This window comes from Sesamum indicum, linkage group LG4 (assembly GCF_026168435.1).
Source record: "Sesamum indicum cultivar Baizhima isolate 11 linkage group LG4, ASM2616843v1, whole genome shotgun sequence".
In the NCBI taxonomy this organism is placed as follows: Eukaryota; Viridiplantae; Streptophyta; class Magnoliopsida; order Lamiales; family Pedaliaceae; genus Sesamum; species Sesamum indicum.
Genome location: NC_142660.1, coordinates 15170344 through 15193933, shown reverse-complemented (window position 1 = coordinate 15193933; position 23590 = coordinate 15170344). Strand labels below are relative to the sequence as shown.

At 32.9% G+C, this 23590-nt stretch overlaps 2 protein-coding genes across 3 annotated transcripts; one reads left to right on the top strand and one right to left on the bottom strand.

The window, feature by feature from the left end:
• Positions 1–764: 764 nt before the first annotated feature.
• Positions 765–6507, bottom strand: LOC105160843 (uncharacterized). The gene is made up of 9 exons (XM_088880171.1): positions 6234–6507; positions 4184–4381; positions 3976–4070; positions 3723–3776; positions 2815–3066; positions 2677–2739; positions 1613–1681; positions 1462–1507; positions 765–1083 (listed from the first exon to the last, which is right to left on the bottom strand). The coding sequence occupies exons 1-9, from the start codon at positions 6265–6267 to the stop codon at positions 1022–1024; spliced, it is 873 nt and encodes a 290-aa protein (XP_088736297.1). The 5' UTR covers positions 6268–6507; the 3' UTR covers positions 765–1021.
• Positions 6508–9885: 3378 nt separating this feature from the next.
• Positions 9886–18236, top strand: LOC105160841 (uncharacterized). Of its 2 annotated transcripts, none has more exons than XM_011078340.3 (11): positions 9886–10146; positions 11409–11580; positions 11675–11859; positions 12070–13041; positions 13151–13228; positions 13721–14036; positions 14121–14320; positions 15122–15198; positions 16459–16560; positions 16764–16950; positions 17839–18236. In XM_011078340.3, exons 2-11 carry the CDS (start codon positions 11409–11411, stop codon positions 17926–17928), a joined length of 2379 nt encoding a protein of 792 aa, XP_011076642.1. In that variant the 5' UTR covers positions 9886–10146; the 3' UTR covers positions 17929–18236. The 2 variants fall into 2 exon arrangements, with proteins under 2 accessions (XP_011076642.1, XP_011076641.1); XM_011078339.3 differs by lacking the exon at positions 9886–10146 and adding an exon at positions 10661–10901.
• Positions 18237–23590: the final 5354 nt, after the last annotated feature.

Genomic DNA, 23590 nt, shown 5'->3' with positions numbered 1-23590 from the left:
ATTTGTGTAAATTTATTATGATATGATTGTGGCCTACAAAAATAAATTCTTTAATTAAAATTTATCAAATTGATCGATATTAATAAAAAATATATATTTATTTAATTCAAATTAACTTGCTGCTACTCATTATAAATTAAATTACTGAAGAAATGCGCCGCTTATTTTCAAGTGTAAACAATAATAATACTTGATACAATGGGCTCTTAAAAATTCCTAATACATCAACTTAGTGAATGACTGGATGGAATTATTTGAATTTGATGGAATAATATGAAACTAATTCCAAATCAACGAATTTGAAACTTATTAATATTTTATATATTTTTTATTCTATAAATTTTAAGTCATTAGAATTTTTAATACCGTGACTTACTCTATATATTTAATCTTTTTTTTTTAAGAATTGACAATCTCATATTTGGTCCTCTTTTAATAAATTAAGGCTACATAGATAATTTCGTTCCCACCACCCTCACACTGTAATAGATATCATTATCCTATAACTATGAGTTGTAATTAATTTTGCCAGGAAAAGGACTAAAAATGAGACATTTAGGACTAAATTCATCAACCAAAAAAAAAACTAAATATATAAACGGAATAAGTTTATAGAACCCTAAATGCTAATAACCTAAAATTATAGGACCAACAATATAATTTTACCTTTTTATAAAATATAGTTCAAAATTAAAGCTAAAGAATTTAAAATCTTTTATGATTATCTGAACAAATTTAAACGATTTGTTATTAGGGACATGAAATTCCTAATTTTAAATCCATTAATCCAAATGTAATATAGGTAACAGGCAGTAATATGATCAGAAATATGAAGTCTTGATCCGATTCGGACTCCATCCTCCTCTCCTACCAAATGCCACAACAAGATCAGATATATGTTTTGTTTCTTGAAAATTGATGACAAAAGAAACAGAAAAAGAAAACGCATCTTGAAATTTCCCAATGGTGAGGGTAAAGCTCCAGTGCTTCACCCGATTTCTACTTCTGCTTCAAGTGGGGATTACTTGATATCATGAAATGATGGCAGTACAGCGATGAGGGGATCTCCATAACCAACAGCTTCTGCAGTGCGAGTGCAAAATGAGAAATAAGCTGGTTATCTTAAACAACTCAAGCCGTAGGTAAGTATTAACGTCTATCACTGCCAATATGCAGCAGAGTTTATCATGGGAAGTAGGATAACTCGGTCGTCTGGAATAACTGTACCGAGAAGGTATGCAATGCAATTCATACTGAGTTAGTTTTCTGTTCTACTGGCAGATTTTCGTTGGAACACATGCAATAAGAAGTTTATTTTGGAAAAAGGTATGAGCGCTTTGACGGGTTATCTAGTGAATAAAGGAAGATTTTCAGGAAACCCACATATTTATGGAGACAATTTTCAGGTATAAATGTGAAAAAAAAAATGTAATTCGAAAGAAAATGTTCAAGGTTTTATACCCCCATCGGCGTAAAGGAACTTCAAGACTTCTCCAGCCACATCTGACTGCAAAGTGTTTATCCCAACGGGACCATATAAGAAGAGAGAAAGATCATTAGTATTTAATCTCGAAGGCAGTGGTACAATGAGAAAATTCAAAATGAGGCTCACTTTGACGGGAAGTTCAGTGCCAAACTGATCCAAAAAGCCTATTGTTTGACCCTCCTTGATCATATCACCCTGAATGTACGCGAAAGAACAAGCATAATAGTGAAGTAAATGGGTTTTCATATCTTATCTTAATGTATGAATAATGTATAAAATGGTGCCACACTAACCAGCATGAAATAAAGCAAACTGTTACTAGTGCGGCAACAAGTGGAATAATGATGATAATAAAATAACAAGTATACGAAACTCATAAAGGGACACAATAATATAGAACTTGATAGAAGGATCCCTTGTTACTTGGAAGAAGAAGAGGTCAAAAAAGATAATCTGATAATATAATCTCTGTAACCACATAGCACTTTGATACAGTTAAACCAGATAATAAGCTTGAAGATGACAGAAACACAATTCCATCCTAGCAAAGCAATAAAGACTGTCTAGTGATCCTGAAAGAAACCAGCATTCTCTTCAACCATATTAAGCCCAAATTATAGCCATTTACATGGTGTCATAATTTTATAGCTGATTTGCTAATTCCAGACCCCACAAACTCATCTTATATCAGATCAAACATATGGCGTTTATTGGATGGAGAGAGTCATCATGCACAAGACAGTGAGCACTTCAGAGCAATGGTTGATGTTTCAACTTAGGCTTATTGATTGATTAACTGAAACAAAAGTTATTTACTTCTGCTTCCTGATTTATGGAGGGGAAGGGGAAAACATATTACAAAACTTGATTAATCATGCCATGGTGGTTCTAGACCCAACACTACCTTAAAAACAGAATTGTGATGTTTTCCTAACAAACAGAGTTCACCATTAGCTTCAAATCACAATGGAGTCATATATTCTTAATGTCAAAGTGCTTAACATATTTGGATATTTAAGATACACAAAGCATTAAGGGACATGAATATTAAACAAATAACAGCAACTCAATACCAGGAGCAAAGCATATCTCAGAAGTAGTGTGTTGATCAATAGAATTCTAGTGCCCAGTATTCTGAAGTTTCCTTCATTCACAAGAAAAAATAAAGGAAATTCCTTGTAAGGTAGTACCTCTTTACAAGCAGGTGGTTGCTTCTTTCCTTTCAGAGTCCTGGCTCTTCGGAATGAACCAACCTAATATGGGAATTGTAAACAAGTTAACAAAGTATATCCCATTGCTACACTAATGAGACATTTTGCAGTACGTACCGTAGGTGATGATGCTAAAACATAGCTACTTGATCCAGAGGCCTCCAGTGCTGCCAATTTGGCTGCCTTCTCAATGGAGACATTTGTAAATGGGCTAACCTTCTCGGTTTTTGGTTGGGGTGGAGGAACAGCAGGAGTAGATTCATTTGCTTGTTTACTTGGAACAGGTGGTGCAGTTATTCGGGAAACAACAGGTGGGGGAATTGTTGGGGCATCAATTTTCCGCTTCATGTGGAATTCGAAGGATCCAATCTGTTACATAATGAAAATAAATTACATAAAAAGAATGTCTAAAGCATGGATTGGCACAATAAAAAGCTGCCAATGGCAATATTCTGCAAGTTTTATTCCATGAACACTGTGCTGATTAACAAGCCTAATTATACCTTACAGCTGCAACGTACTAAGCAACATCTAGAACCAGAAACAATGTAATCCTTGTAAATAAGCTAACATTATACCACGATTTAATATTAAACTGGGACAGATAACATACTCCAACAGTTATCAATAACTACTAAGCAGTGATACCCCCATCATCCATGTATAAATGCACAAATGTGAGTGTGTAATGGTTGTAAAATATAACATATTGTTACGACATTCAGGATTAAACTTGTTTAACTAAACCTTGATGAAACGCTAGGGACTACTTTCTCTGACCTTTCTTTAAATCTTAAATTTGCAATTTGTATACAAGCACAATTATATAAGATTGATCCTCTTTTTAAACAGACAGAACAAACTTGATGGTTTCTCCCTTGATAATATCTTTATCTTAGTAACAGAATAATCCAGTTCCACATTCTTTAATAATACTTTACTTTTCTAGAATTCAGCATCTACTAGAATAAGAACCCATACGTCTTAATTGGAATACAACTCATTGCAGAGCATTGATTCGTTACCTTAAATTTAAGCTCAGCAATCTCTGTCTCATCACAGACTTCTGATAGTAGGGCCTGAAATGAATATAACATGTTTATGAGCAAACAGAGCACAAAAACAAAAGGCAAGATATCTGATCCTAACCTACATCTATTACATGCAAAACAAGATAACTGAAAGTTACTAGAGCTAACTAGTGTATGATTGACTCTGTATAAATAAGGCATCTTAACAGACACAGAAAAATAGGATAAAATGAGATTCAACAAACACCTCAAAACCCTTGGGAAGAGTAGCACTAGGTGATGATTTCTTCTCTGACAACCGATTTTGTTGACTATCTGACAGAAAAGCTCCATTAGAGTTGCCTGAAATGGAAGTAGACATTGTATGATTTTATGTATACAAAAAGACAAAAGGATATTGAGGGTGCAACACATCTTTTTCAGTTCTTTATTATCTATACAACAAAACAATTCACCTTTGGATGTTGCTGTAACAGTAGCTTCAGAGGTCTTCACACATGACACAAGTAATGCACCACGCCCGCTTGTAGATGATGTAATATTTCTACCATATATAGGCAATCTACTTGGGTTGCAGAATGCTGAATTCTTCATGGTAATCATTCCAGGTCTTCCTAAAATGGATTTCAGATGAGAACTTGTGCTGACCACATCTGAAACACAATATTAAGCATCAAATCCCTGCTTCAAATACAGTTGAGTAGTGCACATATCTAATATACTGCAACTTAGGCAAGACTGAACCAGCTATTTGTTTATTCTTAGACTGATTTATCTAAACCAATAACAGCACTAATTTTACATGATTAATGATTACTTAAGTCTATGGGAAACATATCCACTCAGGCCATTCTTAAAAATACAATTCTAGAATTTTCCATGAAGATATGTCACTTGTCCCTATCTATGAACTTTTCTTCTCAGATGCGCAAAACAGGGGATGGGTGAGCTGGAGAACGTAGTATGATTCAGTTGTTTCCAGACACAGGTTTCACTCTCAGTAACTTAGCATACCAGAGAAACCCACCCCCTTAGCAACCAGGATATCTGCCTAGAGAACCCACGAAAGAACAATACACACACATCTGGCACATCTTTCTGTGTGTTTTCCATTCAAATCCAACAAGACTGAGGGTACATACATTTTTTGGAAGAATGAACTAATAGTGCTATAATTCAGAAAATAAATAAATAAATAAAATAACCTCTGAAACCCATAACGGTATATCAACAAAACCAAGTTTAGACAGGATCAAAAACAGTAGTTCTATGAGAGAAATGTCTGAACTAGTAATAATTGCAAATCTCCCACTATTTTCAAGAAAGAAATATTTATAGAACATAGTAAGCGGATATATTCATAAACTGTAAGGGTAAGAGATGTTTAGAGAGCAGTATTAAAACAAACTAATGAAACTACATGTTTACTATACTAAGTAACAGTTGATAAATTTTAATTGGATAATTCTTAATTACAGAGCAAAAGAAAGAGTTATATTGGTTTCCAGTGCCAAACCATAGCAGTTTGCTCCACTAAATACTGTGACCACTCAATCAGACATTACTAGAACATAGAACAAGTACAGCGATCATGTAGTAACTGACATGTTTTTCCCAACACCTAATTTTATTTTTGAATGCCAGGATCAAATAGTAACTGGCAAGACACCAAACACAATATAATGTGCATAAGTATAGACTGTATAGTCCACCGAGACTTAAGAAACTTATCTGTTCATTCCACTTCTAAATGCCAACAGGAGATACGAACTTTTCAGGGGCTTGAATAACTATGGTTTCGCACATCAAGCATTAGCCTGAAAGACTAAATTAGTAGACAACAATTCTCCCCAATCTAGAACCATTACCACCCATAAGCTTTCTTGGGTTCTATTTTTAAGGTGTTTTTCTTTATTTTTGGTAGGTATGGAGAGAAAGATAAAGATATGCGTATGTTTTCGAGTGTTTTTAAAATGTTTGTCGGGCGTTTTATATTAGTGTAAGAATAATCTAAAACAGACTGAATTGTATGTTCTATAAAGATATTGGCAAACATTCACAATACATCTGGCTGTCTATTGGATGGTGGAAAGATGAAAATAAACAAAGCCATAATTTTCAACCTTACTTCCTTTGCAGCTAGCTGAGCTCAAAATACCAAAATTAATCAAACCTAAAGTACAGACCTCCCGATTTAAAACTACTTGGACAAAATTCCCGGAGAAAATTTATTTCCAAGGTGCATTTTAGCGACAGCGACTTTCTATCATGGATACCAAAGACAAATAGAGGTTCATAAGCGGACAAATCTTCTGTATCAATAACAAAAAACATTCCCCACGAGGCACGTTCACGAAGTGCAAGCTCTCTTCAGCTCAATGCCCTAACCACACAACTTCTAGACTACACTAACCACAGATTTACTATTGTTTCAAACACAAAAAACACAAACACATACATATCCGAAACATTGCAGGAAAAAGGAAATAAGATAAAAGAACTAACAGTGGGAAGAGCGGAGAACAGCGGCGGACTCCATGGCGATCCAATGCCGATTAAAACCGGAAGAGATCCGCAGGAATCAGAGCTTACAGAGAGGAATTTCTCGACTTGCAGATGTGAGAAATGAGAATGGCGTCGGATATCACAATGCGTGGGTGTGTGTGTGTGTGCGTTCTTCTTTGAAATGTAGCCTGTTTGGGGGGTAATGTGTGAGTTGGTATGTGTTGGTTAAGTAGTTCGTTTCTCTACTTAGAAATGTCCGCCTCTCTCTTCAATTTCTTCACCCACTCTTTCCTGTATTTCTATGCTACCTTCACTAACGTGAGCCCGCTTCCTTGCTTGCGCTTATCCTGCGCCCTCTACTTTAAACTTTGTTAGAGTATATAATTCAATTATTTTTATATAAATTATATTTATCTTTATTGAAATCTAACATAATTATAAATATTTCTCAATATTTTAAAACATTATAAATACTCTTTTAAATAAAAATAATAATAAACAAAACATATTAATTTTAAGAGATAAATTATATTTTTAAAAAATAAATATATTAAAAAATATTTTTGTCCGTCAGTACTATGACAATCAAAATTATTGTAGTTACTGATCTAGGGGTCGAGGGTATAGATATATAACAACTCAAGGACTCTCAACATTATGTCTTATATTTTTCACAATTATCTATGTATACTATTTATTAAATATGGGGTTTTGAGTAACTTTTTTTATTGATCAAATACGTATTGACTAAACTACCCTCAAGTATAGTAATTGTACACAAAATAACTATTTATTTAATATTTTTTATCATATTCAAAATTAATAAAAAAATATTTTTGAATTTATCAAATTTGATCAATTCTTTATTTTATTTTTGTGTTATTTCATATTATTAAATAAGTATCCTAAATAATTAAGTTATTATGCACATGCAGTTTGCTCAAATAGCTGATACTATTTAGAGGGAGACTTTTAGACTAACAGTTTTGATTGACATAATGTACATAAACTAAACTGACCCTCAAAATATATTTATGTCTACCACAAAATAATATATCTTGTAACTAATTGCCTTTATCAATAAGTTTTTATTTATAGACATTCAAAGTTTAATCCATTTTATCAATTTTGAGTTGTTTTTTATTTTTTATTTAACTAAACAAATATAATAAACTTTAGTATATACGCATTATATGTGTTTCAACGACTAATGATCAAATTAAAAGGCGATAATAATATCCACATCTACGATGTATGGTTTTTTTACACAAAGTATATTTGCCTTTTGGATAATTACGTATACTCTTAATAGAAACGTCAATGTACGTTTATACAACAATTCATTCTTACTTTTTAAAAAAGTAAATACGCATATTCAAAAATATTAATATCATTATACAAACTAACCTCTTTTTTTTTTTATTGTCAGGGATAGTTTCTATATTGTGCAAGAAAGAGAGAGAGAGAGAGAAAGAAATTTGTATAAACAGACTATACGTAAGAATTATATATATAAAGGTAAAATACACTTCCTCAATATGTAAGAGGTATAATATAAAGGTAAAGTACGCTTCCCCCTCTTGACTCACAAATCATGTAACAGTTGTTCCCCTTAGGGGTGGCGTTGAGTCCAATAATAAAAGTTCAGTAGTTTGGGTCGGGTATCCGAACTTTTGGCCCGTCTTTTTTAGTCGGGTACTCGGCAGTTAGGTACATGAAGTTTTTTTTTTTCTTTTTAAATTGAAATAAAGAGTTAGAGGCATATTTTGCCTCTAATGCATTGATTCAGAGGCAATTTGGCCTCTTTATAAAAATTAATAAAAGCTTTTGACTTAATTTTTTTTACTTTTCATAAAAATTTAAGTGTTTGAGTTTACAATAAGTAATAGAAATTTGAATATGTAATTAACTAAACAACAAAAGAAAAGGAAAATATACTAACCTTTGAATTTGATATTCTAATTTCATCATTTTCTTATGACATTTTATAAATTTAGGATTTGTAATAAAGAAGAGATTTTTGTTGAGGTTGGGAGGGAAAAAGAAGAATAGAAGATTGACAAGAGAAAGCAATGTATATTCTGTTTTTTTAAGTAAAAGTATAGAAGATTGACAAGAGAAAACAATGTATATTCTGTTTTTTTTAGTAAAAGTATAGAAGATTGATAAAAGAAAACAATGTATATTCTGTTTTTTTTAGTAAAAGTTTGAGTACTCGATCGGGTAGTTCGAGTAGGGGAGTCCTATCGAACACTGATTCAATTTTTAAATCTGTGTATCAAGCAGCCCAATACATGAGCCCGAACGCCCACCCCTACCCCACCTCAAAAAACTCCCTACCCATTACGGTCAACAATTTTGACCGTTACAACCAAATTATGCTAATGTGGGCAGTAAAAACTTGTCTTCGTAGCATTAAAGAGCCATTGGGACTTTATTGGACGAGAATGCCACTATGTACTCTCTATAAATGGAGGTGATACGCCTCCTTACAAGTACTTGTGCAACATCCATTCAAATCAACCACCTTTTGCCTTGCATTCACTTTTCTGTGTTGCTATTTTTTTTTAACTAACAGTTTGAGAAATACTTTAGGTTAGTCATGTTGTGCCATCAATCTTACCATTATATGTCTAAATGCAACGTGAGGAGAAATGACACAAACTCTTACTTTGGGGACAACAAATAATCTAGGAAGAAAATTTGTATGACCTCCAAATTGAAAATAAGGTGGATGCAAAACTTTCCAGTGGATTGAGCCTGAAATATGTGGAAAAGGCCTTAATGTAGAAAGACCTGGTATAACCCCCTCCTATTAGACCCTCGCTCTCCATTGCAATCTGGCCTTCGTTGTTGGATAACATTATGTGCGGCTCATGTCTTAATCCTATTACATTTTGTTACCCTTTATGTACTCGTTATTATGAGTTTAAATGACCATATTTGACTTATTTATTTTCACCGCTTAGCTTTGATCGCTAATTACTGTATTGATGGCAATGAATGACAATATATGTACCCTTTTAATTATAAAACAAAAATACAATAAATAAAATCCAAAACAGGGGACCATCATTACGGTATGTTGCTGATACATTCGAAGAGTATTTTTTTGGACTATATAATTATTGAACCAACTAACGTTTCAAATTTGAATTTGGCGTTATTTACCTAAAGTGGGTGGTGGGATAAAGGCTCAAAACGTCATCACCAAACGTTTGACAGAAGCTGGGATTTTGTCTCATCAAGGGGTAAATGAATAAAAGGTCAATGCAATATGTGCGTTGCAATGAGTTTACGTAAATACGTTACATATCTATTCAATTATTAGATGTAACTTTTCAAATCATAAAGAATTTTTGTGTAATCATACTAAATTAAAAAACAAAACATTATAATTATCTCAATTATAAAATGAAATTAAATGCTCCCCATAATTCAACCGCCTAAAGGTAAATTTGAGAGCAACACAATCTTTTACTATGGTGGGAAGTTTGAAAAAGCGCACAACATTCGAAAATATCTTTCACCTTAAACGGTAAAAAAATCGAAAAGTTTTTACTTCTCTCTGGAAAACTTACCAGAAGAGCAGCCTTTCTTTTTTTTACCCTCTTCTTTCATCCATCCCCCATCAACTCTATTGTCCTCATTCTCTGCAATCTATAGGGGGTATTATTGACATTTCCTCCACACCCACCACCTTTTCTTCATTCGCGCAAATTTTCTGCAACATTCAACACAAAATTTGCAGGGACGTACGCACCTGGCGCAGCATAGTTTCATTCGGATCCTCTCTCCCAATCATCTACATCGTCCTTTCTTTTTCTCTGTTAGCGTGTGTGTGTTAGTATAAACCGAAAGATCTGTGTTTTGTAGTCATTTTTTGCTTGCGGCCTTTTCGCTGGGATTTGAGGTGAAGTTTCTGAAACTTTTGCTTTTTCCCCTTTTTTGTTTGAATAATGGTGAGAAGTTTAGTTGTTTAATGGCGGAGAACTGATTTTTAAGGGGTGGTGTAGTGTTGGTACGTGGTTAGTTTTGCTAATGCGGATGATGTTTTGTGTGATCGGTGAAGCTAGAGTGAAAACTTAATTATATTATTTTCGTAATGTCATTCCGTAATGTATGTTCAGTGGGAGATGGCTTTTATTGTTTTGTTCATGGGCTGCTGCTGCTGAGCAGTTTGTCGCACGCCTTTGAAACCGTGATAGAAGCCAGAAAATGTACACTGCAGCGAGAGATGAGAATGATAAATGATATAAAGATCTGTGTTGGTTTTTTATGTGTCAAACTGTCACGGTTTTGAGGCTTGATACGCTTCTTTGAGGAATTATATACATTCAATGTCATCCAATTTACTGGTTCTACTGCTTAAGTTATGCAGTTTCATTTCCCCCTCTTTATTTTATTTTATTTTCATTTTTATTTCTGCAGTGCTATTATGCTATGATCTAGATGTGGGATGGAGAAGAGTTTCGTTAAACTTGTTTGGCTGTCAAGCTTGAAGTTTGTGATTTATATTTAGTCTGAGGGTTTGCACTTCATTTGGATGAAATTGAGTGATGTTTGTGCACGATCTCTATCTTGCGCCCACTTTGGTTGATGCTTGCATGGGCTTCTGAAGATGATTTTTCAACATCTTTTAATTAATGAGTCAGACTTCAACAAATGGTCTCTCTCTCTTTTTTTTTATTCCCTTTTTTCTTTTTCTTTGGGGGGATTATGTTGCGGGGCTGGGGGATATTTGACGCAGATAGGTTACTGAGGAAGAATTTACGGACAGACTGTGAGTCCATGTTGAGACCAACCTTTTACTTTATTGACAAAAAGCTTAAAAGATTGCCTTAACTACTAGAAGTTATGGTTTCTTCTCCCCTGTTTTAACAATTCTACTCATTATTTTTCATCTTCTCGCATACTGAATGTTGAAACCACTTAAGCCAGTTTCTAAGCTTTGATCTGGCTCTGCTCTTCTCTTATTAGTTGTCATTTGATCATCATGTAGTTATTTGTGTTTCCGGAACATACAGTAGCACTGTAAGAGATGTTCCCATTGCGATTCTTGGTTGCTTCTATGATTGACATTATTGTTGGTTTGTTCTTGCTTTCATGCTTCAAGATTATTAACGTTGTAATAACTATGCCTAGTAATTTTTCTCATGTCTGCTGTAATTTTAGATGGCTAGGAGGAGGAAAACTGGAACTGCTCCGTTGAAGGAAAAATCGAAAGTCTCCTGGACAGTCAACATGAGCCCGACTGCTAGAAATTTGACAAAGAATGAACTTGGGGCTGTCATATTTGGGTGCAAGCATCACACAATCAAGGAGTGCTTGCTTAAGCAGATGTTTGGTGTGCTTACATGGCATACACGTTTTTTTACTTCATTTCTAGGTTAATGTATCTACTTTGATAGTGGTATTTTCTTGACAAATTTCTTGAGCAGGATTGCCAGCTTCACATTATTCATACGTGAAGAATGTTACCCCTGGCCTTGCTCTGTTTCTTTTTAACTATAGTGATCGGAAACTTCATGGTATTTTTGAGGCGGCATCCCCTGGGCAGATGAATATTAATCCATATGCATGGATTACTAGCGAGGGTGCTGAGATTACACCATACGCTGCACAGGTGAGCAATTGTAATTGGTGTTTTTTCTCCCAAGTAATTCAATAATTACTTAATGCATGCAATTGTTCGAGGGTCACTGGTGATCTCACTACATTGGTGAGGATGAAGTGACGAGTGCCACCATTTCATGTTCTTCATTTGTTGTTAGTTCCAATGTGGTTGACTTTAATGAAAGAAGTATACTGACCTGCAGATATTCTTCTTGTTCAGGTACGAATCAATGTTCGGAGGCAATGCAGGGCTCTGCTTGAGAAAGAATTCAAACCAATAATTGCAAAAAATTACTATGCAGAGAGGCTTTTTTGGTTTGAACTTGACAAAGAACAAACTAGTAGATTGACCAAAATATTCTTGTCATCACCATTGCCAGAGAAGATGCCTCGTGCACCCAATGCAGTTCAGTGGAACAACATGTTTGAATTTTTGTCTAACTCTGATGTAAATGATGATGCTGATGAGGATTTTAAGAATCTAGACTCCCAAGAATTTTCTGAAATGGCTGAGACTAAGTTAACGGAGAATGACAATTTAGATGCCTCAGTAGTTGTTAACAAAGACGCATTTGCTCCAGAGAAGAAGTGGACTGAGTTGTTCAAAACTTCACCACCTTCAAGTGTAGTGGAGAGTCATGCACGATCAGAATCTCATGAAGTAAAACTAGATTCATCAGTGTCAGATCAATTCGATATGGAGTGGGAATTTGCCTCATCTTCTCACAAGATGAATAACCTGCATCGTGAATCTTGTAAAGATGCAGCTAATACAAAGTATGATTCATATGTGGTGGACTGTTGGGAACAACATGCTTTAATGTACAGTGATGCAATGAAAATATATGAAAATAAGTTATCATGCTTGCAATATCCTGAGCAAGACAGTGATAGGCCTTCTGACTTGAAAGATGGCATATCTTCCCAGAGCAGGACTTCTGTGGATGGAAAGGATGGTGAATTGAATCCCTTGGAATTGGAGTCCGTGGTTGCCAAAGAACCTGGAGAAGATGTGCTTGATACCAAAGAAGAAGTAAGATTTTGCAATCCTTTGGCACCCAAAGAAAAGTGTGAAAGTGACCATACTATGCCAAACTTGACAAATGGGGTCTTTCATGAGAACAACAATGCTATGTCTGGAGAGGTGCTGATAGATATACGGCCTTCTGATTTTGAGTCTGTGATCATTAAGGTGCCTTGAGCTCTCTTTTAAGTTTGAAAATTTCTAATATTTGCATTCAACAGTTTTCTTTCTCTCATTTACCCCTTTCCTCTTGAATCTTTTGGCATATACTATGAAGTTAATGCGAGAAATTGAAGGGTTGAAGGACTCTCAGTTGAAACAAATGCTAAAAGTTGATTCTCTGGAGCATGAGTTGGTATGGTTTCTTCCTCTGTCATAATAATGGAGCACTGCATTTAATTTTCATTATTCTGAAGCTATAGAACTTGCAAAGAAATGTTTACTTACTTTGTATCTTAATTTAACTTTTATGATAGTGTTGATATGATGCTAACTGATCCACCTTCCTAAAGTCCAACTTTTCATGGGTGATTTTATTCTATATTTTTATTTTATTGTTAGCATGTTACTAATTATATACCTCACTTGGTTGACCAACATTCTTTTGCATATGTTGCTGGCATGCTGGTTTAAAAAGCTAGTAATGTTTGTTGGGATTTTAATTATTTTGTTCATTGTAATTAAATACAATTTGATCTTTTTAGAAGGGTGTCGTGCTTAGATTTTTAAAGATCCATAAGAAAGTCAAGTGTAGGTTGACACAGGATTTTGCCCTCATGCTCTTTCTGTTTTCTGTTTGATTAGTTTGTTGGTGTTCTCGTGCTTAATAACTTCTACGCCTATGTAGAGCCAATCTAAACTAGAAATTGACCAATTGAAGAAGCGCTGCCACAAGTTGGAATCTGTTCCATTTTCTGCCAAGGACCACTCCGACATACAGGACTGTGAATCCACAAATTTCACAGCTGAGGAGTCCGTACTAGTACTTGGAGGATTTGATGGTTGCTCATGGCTTTCAGAGTTGAGTTCGTATTCTCCGTCCGAGAACCATTTTAAATCACTCTGCCCAATGACCTTTTTACGTTCACATGCTTCTGTAGCCAAGTTGAATGGCGAACTTTACATCTTTGGTGGTGTTCATGATGGTGTATGGTATGACACAGGTATAATTTCTGTATTTATGTGTTTTGAGTTTTTCTTTCCTAATCCCATTCTGGTACCAAATTAGTAAATCCACTCTTTGGTAGTTGAATCATACAACCCGATGAGTAATCAGTGGGTCAAGCAGCCTTCTTTAAATCAGAAGAAAGGAAGTCTGGCGGGAGCGTCGATTTATGACAAACTTTTTGCAATTGGTGGGGGAAATGGAGTTGAATGCTTCTCAGATGTGGAATTATTTGATCTAAACATTGGAAGATGGATCTCCACTCAATCTATGCTTGAAAAGGTATGTCTAGTTTTTCTATTCTGTTCACTGTATATACATTTTGAAAGATGGTTGCCTCCAGTGTAATTGTTATATCCATACATTGCATTTAGGACATCAGTGTATCAGTAGTGCACTAAGTTAGGCATCTTATTTTGCTACTACTTCTTTCCTAGGTAAAAGAAATTTGTTTTTGAGATGGTATGTACAAATTTTGTCAGATAAACTTCTTTATGCCGTCATTTTCTCGGATTGTAAAAGGGGATGTGATGCTTGATTCAGCTACATGAATGCTGAAAATGTGATTAATTTCTTTATTAAGATTTTATTTATGAATATAAAAATTAGAATGGTTAAATTGGAAGACAAAAACATTTAGTTTTGGAAGTTTGGACATATGAAGCGTGAAGTTCCTTGTGTAACCTAGCTGCTACATTAAATTTTTTTTTTTTAGATTGAACATGAGTAGAGAGATTGAGATATTTAACCCCCCCCCCCCCCAAAAGGAGAAGGAAAGATAACAAAAAGAAGGGAAGGAATTAGATAATTCACAACGTTGATAAGATCAAAATTAATGATCAGTCAAGTATAAGAATTCACTAGCTTGAATAGTTATGATCTACCGCAGAGGTGCTAAAGGCAGCTCAGGATGCTTCTCTACAAGATTTATAATTAGCATCTCAAATCGTTTTTATTATCAATTTGTCTATGTTCCCAATCTCTTTTTCCGTTCTTGTGGACATTTATGTTGTGTGCTATAAAGTGCTTTTGTTACTTGGTAGAAATGAACCAGAAGCAGTCTATGTTCTTTTCTCTCTGCAGCGTTTTGGTCCTGCTGCAGCAGATATGAATGGTGCAATATATGTTGCTGGTGGCTATGATGGAAAAGATTACTTGAGGTGGGACCTTAATTTCCTTTTCTTCTCTCATTGTTTGCCACTTTCATACACCATAGTCATGCATTTGAAGGTAAATACACACAGACACACAATGTGTGTATATATATACTTGGGAGTAAGTTTAGCATCTTGCTCCTATATGTTGCCTTTTCATGAAACTTATCCATATATATGGAAGAATCAAACCATGCATACTAGATCCAAATAAAATAAAATACCAAACAAACCATGCATACACAGTGATTTGCCGGCTTATAAAACATGAAAGTTAAAGGTCCATCACTTTTAGTTAGTCAAACTAGTGTAGTTTTGAATTGTGGGATTCCACTTATTCTGATCATCTTTCAAGAATTGGTTGCTTCTTTGGCTCGTTTTGGTATGTACTACACAAACTTATCATGATATTTGAGTAGCCAAAAACGTTAACTGCCTCTGAAGCAATCATCTTTAGTTAAAACAATTCATAAATACAAACTTACTTCAATCGATATTATAGTGCAAATTCATATATATTCTGAAATTTAAAATTGATTTTACCATTTATGTGATTGGCCTCCCCTTAGTTTTAGCTATTATCGTGCCGTTCAGCTTGTCGGTTTTGGATCAATGGAACATCGGGTTTCGTTTAAGCTGCACCTCTTGTTGTTATGGTCCTCAAAATTGAAGAACCTAATCTCAGTAGTTGATTATTGGTTTTTTCTTTTTGCACTGTGATTAACCAATCACGCCAAGTGCAAGACTTATTCATTTCAAGTATCTTATATTTTGGCATGCTTGTCGAATTAAGTACGACTCATTTATCACAATGGATAAATGTTTAGCCCTTAACTTATTTTCATGCCAACCTCGAGGCACATTTCTTTTGTATCCAAATCCATTGCATGTGAAGAGGGTGAAAACTCTTGTATGTTGCAACAAATGTGTTATGAGGAAAATGGTGCTAGCGTGCAAGAATTTGTGTATGTGTATCTATCTTGATGCATATCTTATTGCGTCTAACCGTTCTGAGCATGGCAAAGCTAAGATCATTGTGAAGTGAGGAGGACAACTACTTCTTGATGGCTAATTTTACCTCCAATTAGGGTAGTATATCCATGTATTTTCAAAGAAATGTATAGGTGTATTTGTGACTAGCATTATTTGATATTAAGAAGTTGTTTAATATAAGCTTCAAAACTTCCCCACCTCCTTAGCACAGACTTTTAAAATTGTTTTTCGTGTTCTTTGACCTTGTTTCTCTGTGTTTTTAATTTTATGCAGATCTGTCGAAAGATTTGATCTGAGGGAACATGCATGGACTCGCATTGGTAGTATGAACACGAAGAGGGGGTGCCATTCATTGGTTGCATTCAAAGAAAAAATGTAAGTCAGTACAGACGAAGCTTCTTTTCTTCTTTTTTGACAAAACACCTGCATGGTTAAGCTTATTTGAACAGAGGAAAAGATTAGACTGCAGCAACTATCAACTTCGTAAACATTGCATACTAGTTTGGATTTGTCTGGAGATTCCAGCATCTTGTGAGATTCCCACTTTGTTATGTACTCGAGCTAATTTTTCCTTGCAGATATGCTTTAGGGGGTTATGACGGAGATAAAATGGTTTCCTCTGTTGAGGTTTTTGATCCACGTGTTGGTTCATGGATGATGGAAGAACCTATGCAAGCTGCCAAGGGATATTTTGGCTCTTTCGTGTTAGGGGAAAAAATATATGTCATTGGTGGCTGTATGCAAGAAATGGAAATTTTGGATGTGGTAAGTTCCTTTATGAATTAATACTAGAGAGTGAAAAGGAGTCGAGCTCAAGCCGATTATATAAAAAAAGGATGTAATTTAAAACTTTTAATATTAAAAAGTTTAAGTAGTACTTACAACCAATTTAATTTGACAAAAGAATTTTATTTTGTATTTAGTTATTCTTATTAGAACCAATAAGATAATTTACAGACACAATATAACAATAAATATGAATTAGACATTATTAATAATAATTGAAATAATGTTTCTTAATTAATTATTCATAACATTAGTCCATTAATTGAACTCAGAACTTTGTTATACTGTTGATCTATAAATATTACTAGTTCCAGATGGCAATATACTTGTATTAAGCAATATGCATTAAAGCATACATACACATTTAACTTGGTATTGTTGTATATTTTATGATAAATAAATAAATACGTATATTCATTAATTCTTACAATATGTCATTTTATAAGTATGTTTGTCTGCAGAAACCTATTATTATGAATTAAATTATACAAGAAGTTAATAGTAGTAATATTATTATACGTACCAATGTAAATAAATATTAAAAAATAATATGAGAATGACTTTCAAAATAAATTTTAAGATAAGATAATAGCAACTTAAATCTCGTTAATTACATAAAGTATAAGGAAGTTTGTACACCAAGAACTAATTCATGTCACTTATAGACACATATGGGTATAATACATTTGTGAATTTGTATAGTTTTTCTGAATTACTATTTTCATTGTCTAAAGTATATAGAGACAGTTGAGCTCGAGCACCAAAAAACTGGTTCCTTGAGCTCCAAGAGGGGGAAAGAAACACAAAAAGGAACAAGGAAACGAAATAAGTAATTCCCCTGATTGTTTTCTTTTTACATCATGACAGATTGAATCCTACTCGGAGGGTTGTGGTTGGCAGGGGGCTGGACAGACGGCCCTTGGTAAAAGGTGTTTCTTTTCTAGCCTTGTGCTGTGAACAAGGAAAAAACATGATACAACGTAATGCAGAGTCTCAGAGACCTTTATGTTTGAATATTTCTTGCGAGCTGGAGCCTATCATATTGAGAAGCTGTTTAAGAAAAATAGGATTTTGTATGCATGATTCTTCTTGCAAGATTAGCAACATTAAGCCTAAATAAATAGCTGACGACATCCCGCAGGATTTTGCATATGTTGATGGCTTGTAAGTCTGTCTGTGTGTATTAGTATGCTTCTAACTTAGCTTGTGTTGGCCTATCGCTTTGTTTCTGTATGTGTGTATTAATATGCTGCTAACGTTTTGCATGTGTTGCCCCATCTCTTTGTACGTCGCTGTGTGACTTCATTTGTTTTGCTGTGTCTGTGTGTATGGCATGCAAACTTCTCTCTCTGTGTATGTTTGTGTGTTTACTTACACATGATAACACACACCATGGTACACATACAACTCTGGTAACAGCATTCTTGTTCTTGCAACTTAAGGAAATAAGAAATGTTAAAATGGAAGGGATGAGAAGGAGAAATATTATGTCTATATATAGGGATTTGACTCTTGTCCCCTGAGATTTGGTGTCGTTACACAGAGGCCTTCTATATTTTGGAAAATTACATCTAACACCCCTGAGGTTTGCTTTTGTCTAACAAATAAATTCTTCCGTTAGTCAAAATTTATCGAATTTGCTTATATTAACAAAAAAATTTAAAAAAACATATATTTTATCATCGATTGATTTATTACTTACTGATTTATTGCAAATTAAATATTTTTTTTTATAATTAAATTACCCTCATATGTTTTTATGCGTTAATGCATGTGAAGAGGCATATTTTCACCGTCATAAGGGTAATTTGGTCGGAAAAATTATTTGATTTGCTATAAGTCAGTAATAAGTTAATTAATGATAAATATCAATTATTTGTTTATTTATTTGTTAATATTAGCAAATTCAGTGAATTTCGACTAATGAAGAAATTTATTTGTTAGACAGAAGCAAACTTTGATGGTGCTAATGTAATTTTTTAAACCTCAAGAAATCTACATGTAATTATTCTAAACTTCAAGGGAGAAGAGTGCAATTATACCTTATATATGTTTCCAACTAATAAAAATTAAATTTCATCATTAATCATGAGAGAAACTCCATAGATGATTGATCAACTTAGTAAGTTATATCCTTCTTAATACAATAAAAATATTACTGAATTGATTGTATAGTTTATAAGATCAGCTTAGTTAATAAGTTGTATAAATTGAACAATTAGAATTTACGTAAAACTTTTATTGGACGTGTAAATAAATTGGGACATGAAAGTTGAGCCTTTACAAAGTTAGGCTTTTTGTTTTTTTCTTAACGTATGCTACCGAATAAGGAGTTCTAAATTTAGGCTTTCATTTTTGTGGCTTATATATATAAATATTATAAAGAAAAAAGTAAAAATTGTATGATTAACATAAAAAATAAAGTTCTGTAAAAACAAGGTGAGTTGTCATTTGGAATGACAACTCACCAGCAATTTTTTTTTTTGAATTAGGTTTGGGCGAATCAAATAAATCATATAGCAAGTGTATTACATTTGTTATGTGATTTGTCAGTTTTCAGAACTGTATACCAATCATACGACAAGTATATTGCACTTGTCATATGACTAGTTTAGATTTGATTGAGCTAGGTTCGAACTAAAAAATTTTCCTAATTAACCATTTATTTTAATTTTGTTATTTTGCCCTAAGTCGGCTGGAGTCATTCGCTCATGTAATGACTTGGAGATGAATCAGCGACTCAAAGGGGTGTTAATATGATGTATTTTAAGTGGTGGTTTTGTAAAATTTTACTTTTGAATCGAATGTATATTTATAATTACAATTTTAAAGGGTCTATTTATAATTTTACAAATACCAATAAGTATTTTATAATTAGATCTCACCGTAAAGATGTTAATATTTAGGAGTTGAAAAGTAATAAGCCTTTATTTCATTCTTCCCCAATTTCCTCAAATACAAGAGAATTAGTTATGTGAAGTAAATATATAATAATGAATTTAAATAGTAGTGATATTTTTTGAGTGCATAGCAATAAATTAGAAGTTGGGTTTCTGTTAAGTATGTAATAATTGAGGAGTTAGAAAGTTAGGTTTTTGTTAAGTGTTTTAATTAATAGGGAAAAATTTTCATCTTCTCACAATTGGAAGAACTATTAATTAATGTTGTCATGATTATAGATATCGACTGCATCAGGTATTATGAATGATGAGAAAGGGATACTTATCACATTGTAATATATTATTTGTACATTATATTTTTTATAGTGAAAAGTTTATTTTGATATTGTATTTTAAGATCAGTCTATACGTTCATTTTTATTGATTACGAGATCTCATTAATGGTCTAAGAATTATAAAATCTATCATTTTTAGTTATGCCATAATATTTTGTTAGTTCTTTTTTTTTTTTTACAGAAAATGCACGTGAGAAGTACGTGGTGTTATCCAAAATACTAACGGAATATAAAGGAATCACTAACAGTGATAATGTTTTTATAATTTATGGGACTATTGATGAGAATTTCGTAATTAATGGGACTAAAAATAATAAGCACGTGACTAAAAGTGGCTAAAGAGTTAACGGCCATATGCTTAGTATGTGCTTATTTCTTCAAAATATTAACGAAATCTAGTTAAAAACTAAAATTGATATTTTTTTGTAAGTTATGAAATATTAATGAAAGCTCGGAATTCAGGGGATTCGTCAGCGAAATCTCTTCAGTAACGCATGGAGCAAAAAGTATATTGACCCTAAAGTATGGGATGAAAAAGGGATAATAACATTGCACTCCCTGATGTTTGGTGTAATTACACATAAACATCTTGTAAAATAAAAAAATTACATCTAGTACCTTTAAGAATTGCTTTCATTTAACAAGTAGGTCCATCCGATAGTTAAGATTTATCAATTTTATTGATATTAACAAAAAAAAAATTAAAAATCGGTATTTACCCTCTATTGGCTTATTGTAAAAAAAAAAAAATCTTTGTAACAAAATTACTCTTATAAGGGTAATGATATACCTTTTCACATCCATTAACGTGTGAAGATGTATAATTGTAGTTTGATCATAAAACGATTTGTTTGGTTACAATACAATAATAAGTCAATTGGGGATAAACATAGATTTCTCATCGAGTTCTTTTTTGTTAATATTAGCAAATTCTGCAAATTTTGACTAACGGAGGCACTTGTTTAATAGATAGAAACAAATCTTACGGGTACTAGATGTAATTTTTTAAATCATAAAAAATTTATGTGTAATTATATCAAATCTTATGGGAGGGTTGTATGACTATCCCAATAAAAAATGTTATTTCCCCTAGTTTATAATATCATCAAATTGAAACTAAAATGTTTTCTATGAGTTGCATGAACACACACTTATTTCAGTAAATTTATAAAAACATCAATTTATAAGACATGAGATCTTATTCTAAAAATAATTTTTCAAAATATTTGGATAAAATAAAGTTATGATGTTCATAATTGAGATGTTACTAATGACAATTTTGTTGATGTTATACGATAAAAAGTTTGTTAAATTTTTTAAAAATAAGTTAGAAATTCTATATTTTTTTAAATGAGCTTGTAAATTCTTAATATGTTACTTTTGTTGGATTTTATAAGCTCGGTCTCTAAACAATTTATCAAATAACTTGTAATATATTGTAAAATACTTTGAAAAGTTTATAAGCTCATCTGAACACCTCATAAAGTTGATATCAATCTGATCAAAGTTCAATAATACGAAGTATTGATATCAATCTGATCAAAATTCAATAATATGAATTATTAAGTGTACGGCCAAAAGGAGAAAAACCATTTTCAATTATAAAGTGATTGCTATGTATGGCAATAGATCAAGGTAAACACCAGGAGCCACCCCGAATAATGGGTCTCGGGCAGGGTTTGGGCAGATCTCGGGATTTATTCGAATCCGAACCCGAACACAATTGTTGTAAATAATTAATTTTTTTAAAAATTAGAATTTTGATCCATCCACTTAAATTATTAAAAATTATGATTTGAATCAGTAGGGCTGATATTTGTACTTGAATGACGTATAATATATTTTATTTATCTTTCACACACTATAATAAGTATGGGTCGGAGGGGGTGGAGCGGGGTAGGACATGGTGGGTTTTTTTCCTGAGTGGGTCCAAATTTTCACAAAATGAAGTTAGACATATTTCGGTTCCACTCCAATCTGTCCAAAACTCGCCCTATCGTCAACTATTACTAATTACTGAAATGTCGTTATTGTTTCTAATAGATGAAGGCAAAAGATCCACGATTTTCCTACTCAAATGCGTTTTTACCAAATATATATATATATATATATATATACACGACACCGACTAAAACGAACTTAACCTCTAGTTTCACACGAGTTTGCTGTCCCAAAAATTAAAAAAACAAGTCATATATAAACAACTTTTTAGCTTTTTATGTTGCATCTACATCCTCTTCTAACTTTTACAAGCAATGTGGAATATTTCAAGAATGAATGAAAAGTAGCTTAAAGGACTATACAAACTCATTTATATAAATTATATATCTTGTAATCCTTTCCTAACTTTTACAAGCATGTCATTATGAATATATTTTTACTTTTAACTTTTGTTTTCAAACGCTCTTATTTCAACTACTACTTAATCTAAATTTTTCCTACAGATTATTGCTGCCACAAAATGTAGAACCTATTATAAATACCCCTTATATATAGAAATATTGGCGCTCGTTTCTTGCTCTATATGGCATAGTGTATAAGAAATTAAAAGACTGAATGTTGTACAGACATAAATAATCTTTTCAAATAATAAACAATCTTATGTATATATATACAATATAAATGTACCAAATCACAGATTTGAAAAGTTAGGCAAGTAAATAAAAGTAATGCAGTGAAATGAAATACGTACTTCTCTTCACATAAAAAAAAAAAAAAATTAATTATTTCATAGCTAAGATGGTCCAAAAATTTACAAATTATGCATCTACTGCTAAAATTAATATATAGAGCATATCAATTTGCATAAAGGTGTGAGCATATGATTCTCTCCACTTTTTGAGTCTTTGACTTGTTCTCAAGAAGAAATGAGTTTTTACAAAGTCTAATAAAATGTGATAGGGTTTCGTGTTTAAATTTTTTTCACTTTTTGGTTAGGCAGAATAATGGAATAAAGCCTTTGCGGTGTAATATGTCTTAGTTGACGATGTTGATGCCTCGTGACATTGAGTTTTATTAATATGTTGTTATTGATTTATTTTTAATAGTAATTGTTCGTTTATTATAAAACAGCTTGGTTAGATATACATATTTGATATTGATAAGTGATGCTTATTGATTGTTGAGGGAAAATAGTAATTTTCATCCTGTCCTTAAGGCCTTCCACTTTTGTCTCATTAATTATGAGATTCTTACTTTTGGTCCCGTTACTTTTAAAATATAGTATTTTGGTCTCATGACACCTTTCCGTTAGATATTTAACGGTCACGTAGTCGTTAAATGCATGTGACGAAAAGTGCTAATTTTTTAAGTTATGGGACCAAAAGTATAAAAACTCTAACGGCTAAGTGTTAAGCACGTGATGTTTTTTTATAAAATATTTAA